At 57.9% G+C, this 4,600-nt stretch overlaps 1 protein-coding gene across 4 annotated transcripts in view; it reads left to right on the top strand.

The window, feature by feature from the left end:
* Positions 1 to 3,917, top strand: part of LLGL2 (LLGL2, scribble cell polarity complex component) — a 45,020-nt gene extending 41,103 nt beyond the window's left edge. For all 4 annotated transcript variants that reach the window (XM_023511158.1, XM_023511157.1, XM_012803210.2 and 1 more), the window contains exons 17-26: positions 380 to 530; positions 1,093 to 1,209; positions 1,317 to 1,483; positions 1,849 to 2,113; positions 2,296 to 2,449; positions 2,764 to 2,792; positions 3,007 to 3,054; positions 3,184 to 3,226; positions 3,344 to 3,402; positions 3,582 to 3,917. In XM_023511158.1, coding sequence (XP_023366926.1) covers positions 380 to 530; positions 1,093 to 1,209; positions 1,317 to 1,483; positions 1,849 to 2,113; positions 2,296 to 2,449; positions 2,764 to 2,792; positions 3,007 to 3,054; positions 3,184 to 3,226; positions 3,344 to 3,402; positions 3,582 to 3,589 — 1,041 coding nt within the window. In that variant the 3' untranslated portion in view covers positions 3,590 to 3,917. The remainder of the gene's footprint in view (positions 1 to 379; positions 531 to 1,092; positions 1,210 to 1,316; positions 1,484 to 1,848; positions 2,114 to 2,295; positions 2,450 to 2,763; positions 2,793 to 3,006; positions 3,055 to 3,183; positions 3,227 to 3,343; positions 3,403 to 3,581) is intronic.
* Positions 3,918 to 4,600: the final 683 nt, after the last annotated feature.

The raw sequence follows: 4,600 nt of genomic DNA, 5'->3' as shown, positions 1-4,600 counted from the left end.
TCCTCTACAGGCTTGCCTGGCTGCCAGCAAGGCTCCAGGTCTGGGCTACATAGGCTCACTGCATGTGACCTGAGACAGGACATGCTGCTTCCCCAAATGTGAAGGCAGCAGTTATAGTACATACCCTGAGAGTCAAGTCTCGGGAAATTATCAGTGAGTTTCTTGTTCTGCCCTCTTTTTCCCTCCACCTCGCTGGGAGGCCAGGCAGGCTCCCATTGGGGCATCTCCCACTTGGACAACGTCCCCTTGGATACAGGCCAGGCAGGTGGTTGGCATGGCTGCGGCCCCCCTTTCCCTGGAAGGATTAGCATTGAACAAACCAAAGCCCCTGGGGAGGTGAGGCCAGAGCCAACCCTCAGGCCAGTCCAACCTGCTGCAGGTGCCAGAGGGATGCGCCAAGGTGGAGCGAGCAGGCTTGCAGAACATGGAGCTGGCGCCTGTGCAACGCAGGATTGAGGCCCGCTCAGCGGAGGACTCCTTCACAGGCTTTGTCCGGACTCTCTACTTTGCTGACACATACCTGAGGGACAGTGAGTGGTCAGCCTGGGCTAGGACGGGCATGTTGGAAGTTTCTGCCTGATGGGACCTGGAAGGGGTTTCCCCTTGTGAGCAGGGGCAGACCACAGGCCTCTCCTGGGCCTCCGAGTCAGCCTGGTGTTGTGGGCCTCCGAGTCAGCCTGGTGTTGTTTTATGTCCAGCCTCCACCCCTTTCTAGAAGCATGGGCTTGGACACACCACTGAATTTTTCTGGGCCTCAGGTTCCCCATCTATGAAATGGGGGAATCAGCTCTTCTTCTTAGAGTGACTGTGAGGATTGGGGTGGCACAGTGGGAAGTGGGCTTCAGTGGGTGAGTGGGAGTGTCCACTTCCCAGCTGGTTTTCTCTCACTGGGTGGGCTCTCTCCTGCTGTTCCACAGCAAGGGCGGGACTGTCCTAGGTTCAGGATCACCTGTGTATAAGCCTGTGTGGTTGTCAGAGTTAGCGTCTCCCTGGCTTTCCCAGGAGGGAAAACCTTGGGCATGAGCCCTAGCTGCCCAGCCCCCTAACTCCCAGAGCCAGGAGTGAGATGTCCAAACCTTTGCTTCTCTGCAGGCTCCCGCCACTGCCCCTCTCTGTGGGCAGGCACCAATGGGGGCACCGTCTATGCCTTCTCCCTGCGTGTTCCCCCAGCCGAGCGGAGGATGGATGAGCCAGTGCGGGCCGAGCAGGGTGAGTGCCCAGTGGGGAGAGCAGAGGGCACTCAAGCTGCCTGGTTGGGGAGAACAGTGGCTCCCTTGCTGCCCAACCACAGCCCTGCTGCCTGCCTCCTTCCACAGCCAAGGAAATCCAGCTGATGCACCGAGCACCTGTGGTGGGTATCCTTGTGCTTGACGGACACAGTGTGCCCCTTCCCGAGCCTCTGGAGGTGGCCCATGACCTGTCAAAGAGCCCAGATATGCAAGGAAGCCACCAGCTGCTTGTCGTGTCAGAGGAACAGTTCAAGGTACCTATAGAGTCCCTGGAAATCCCTGGGACATCCGGGGGCCTGAGATCCTGGGTACAAATGGTGATGGCTGGGACTCAAGGTCTTGTGTAAATTTGTGTCCAAGGGGCTGCAGAGGCACAGGAAGGAAGGGGAAGGGTTGTCTTTTATGGGGTCCCTGGGCATCAGGGTCAGAGGTAGAGGACACTGAGTCCAGACCTATGTCTACAGAAGGGACAAACCCAGGCACAGAAGTCCATGACTTTGGCCATCCTTCTAGTCTGAGTGCAGCATCTGCATCGGAGAGCTGTGTTGAGTTGAGGTGTCAGCAGCAGCAATAGAACTGTGCTGTAGCCATCCGTGTGACCGATCACTCTCTGCCCCAGGTATTCACATTGCCCAAGGTGAGTGCCAAGCTGAAGCTGAAGCTGACAGCCCTGGAAGGCTCACGTGTGCGGCGGGTCGGCGTGGCCCACTTCAGCAGCTGTCAAGCCGAGGATTATGGAGAGTACCACCTGGCGGTCCTCACCAACCTGGGCGACATCCAGGTGGTCTCACTGCCTCTGCTCAAGCCCCAGGTGCGCTATAGCTGCATCCGCCGGGAGGATGTCAGTGGTATCGCCTCCTGTGTCTTCACCAAATACGGTCAAGGTGTGCAAGCAGGGCTGGGGCATGTGGGGGGACCCAGGCTGGATGGGATGGGGTAGATGGGGTGTTGTATCCATGGTGAGGCTGGACTGGCCTTGAGAGGGCAGCTATAAGGGAGGCTCCTCTGTAGCTGCAGGGCCAGGAGCCCTGGGCTGGCCTCACCTGCCTTTTCTTCCACTCCCCAGGTTTCTACCTAATCTCCCCCTCTGAGTTTGAGCGCTTCTCTCTCTCCACTAAGTGGTTGGTTGAGCCCCGGTGTCTGGTGGATTCGGCAGAAACCAAGAGTCGCACCCACCCTGGCAATGGGACAGGCCCGGAAAAGGCCTCAGGCTGGGCCAGGTGGGTGGAAGAGCCAGAGGCCTCCCCAGCCTCTCCTGCTGCTTCCCTGTGATGCCTGAGCTCCCTCCACTGACAAGCCAGAGCCCCGTTCCCCACCAGCCAGCCCACCTGCCTTCCCAGGCTCTCTGCACCTCTTCCTGTGACTTCTGTCCCACACAACTGCCAGTCCTGGGTGGGGCTCATTTTACCCACCAGGGTCCCCCTGCTTGGGCCAGCCAGGCCAGCCAACTTTTATTTATTCTTCATGGGAATGGGGCTTTCAGAGCCAGGGGAGGGATCTCAGGAGCCCTGTTTCACTCGCTCTCCCCCCACAGGAACTCAGGGAGCCAGAGTGATGGAGAAGGTAAGACAGGCCTCCAGGGCCACACCTGGGCCACTACTGGAGTTGGATGGGAGGGAAGGGCACCCCCAAATGAGTAGGTAATATCTGGGCTGAGAGGAGAAACAGCATTCCTTCCAGCCCTGGGCTCGGCTTCTGACACCCCTACCTCAGTAGAGAGAACCGGGCAGAGGGCATCCCAGGGCAGGACTTGATTGACCTGGCCTCTACCTTCTAGAGAAGAAGCCAGGCCCCGTGATGGAACACGCTCTGCTCAGTGATGAGAGTGAGTCAAGGCAGAAGTTGGAATCAGAATGGGGGTGGGGGGTCAGGGTGGAACCCCATGGAAAAAAGGTAGAAGGGCTAGTGGCTGGCCAGCCTCACTGGGCCTCCGTTCCACACCCCTGCCCTACAGGAGTCCTGAGGGAGATCCAGAGCACACTGGAAGGGGACCAAGGGTAAGTCACTACTCAGGCCGGGGTGGGGGGGGGGCCACAGCTGTGGAAGAGGGGTTGAGAGAACACTGACAGGTAGGGTCCTCCATGGATGGTGACTTTCTTTCTTTGCTGATGCAGGAGCTATGGCAACTGGCGTTCTCGAGTGGCGGTGGGGTACAGCCTCAGCAATGGGGGAGGTAGGGGCTCTGGCTTTTGGGTACTCCTGGGGTGCAGGGAACATGCTTCCCAGGAGGGAGAGGAGGAGGGGCCCCATGCCCTGCTGGTGTCCTGGAAACCGCAGTGTTCGGGTTCAGGGTGGGCAACTGGGGTGCCTCATTCCACCCACCCTGAGCCACTGTCCCTCTGTGTCCTGCAGCAGAGTGAATTGGAAGGACATCCTGGCTGCATGAAGAGCACACACTACTGAGGGCCCTTCCTCGGGGCCCTGCTTCACTGGGAGAGGCCATGTACAGGGCTGAGCCAGGGGCTGGGACACCCCTGGTTTCTACCCTGAAGCTGCTTCTGGCCTTGGGCGAGGGCAGTTCCCTGGCCCCTGGGGCTGCCCCTGTGGGGCCAGTCTCAGTCCTTTGGTCAATGTTGCACAGTTTTTATTCCTCCCATCCCCTCTTTTTGTAGTGGGCTGGGTTTTAAATTATAAAATTTAACTGCCTCTGGGTGATAAAGTTTTTAATAAACACCTATTACCTCCTCACTGGACTTCTCCACCTGCCATTTCAACTGTGTAGAAATCTTCCCTCTATAAATGCAGAGCTTTAGCCAGAACCCAGCCTTTCCCACTGGGGTCCTGCCTCTCACCCATAAAGGTGATCAGGAGAATCCACGTAAGCTGTTGGTGTGTCTGAGCACCCCTCTGTGTTCACTGGGGACAAATGGCAAACATGAATCATCTTGAGCCTGTGTCCCTCGGTCTGTACTGCCCCAGGCTGGCCTTTCCCTGCTGTCAGGAGGGGAAAACATGGTGACATCTCCGATCCAGTGGTTTCTTCTGGACATCGAGGGGGCTGTGGAGTGCCGCTGAGGTGGGAGCAAAGGCCAGAGGTGAGAGGCCTTCTTCCTGGTGCCCTCTAATGAGGGGCTGGATTAGATGACTGGGAAGGGCTTTAGGTTTTGATCAAACCTGGGCTTATCTTCATTAACCTGTCCTTGAGAACCTATAAATGCCAAGCACGTGAGGTCCTTAGGTGTCGGACACATACAACAACAGTCCTTGCCCTGGTGGGGTTCACAGTCCTTCCCAGTGCAGGAAGTGTTTGGGTGAAGGTGCCCATGAGCAATGCACCTGCAGGGTGACATGCCAGGAACTGACTAGGCAGAGGGTGTGGCAGGCAGCAGACTGTTCTGGGTGGAGGACAGAGGGACCAGCAGCAGGTAGGG

The sequence above is a fragment of the Otolemur garnettii genome, unplaced genomic scaffold (genome assembly GCF_000181295.1).
Source record: "Otolemur garnettii isolate 467f Iridium unplaced genomic scaffold, OtoGar3 scaffold00018, whole genome shotgun sequence".
In the NCBI taxonomy this organism is placed as follows: Eukaryota; Metazoa; Chordata; class Mammalia; order Primates; family Galagidae; genus Otolemur; species Otolemur garnettii.
The sequence above is the reverse complement of the archived record's forward strand: the minus strand, read 5'-3'. Positions and strand labels throughout refer to the sequence as shown.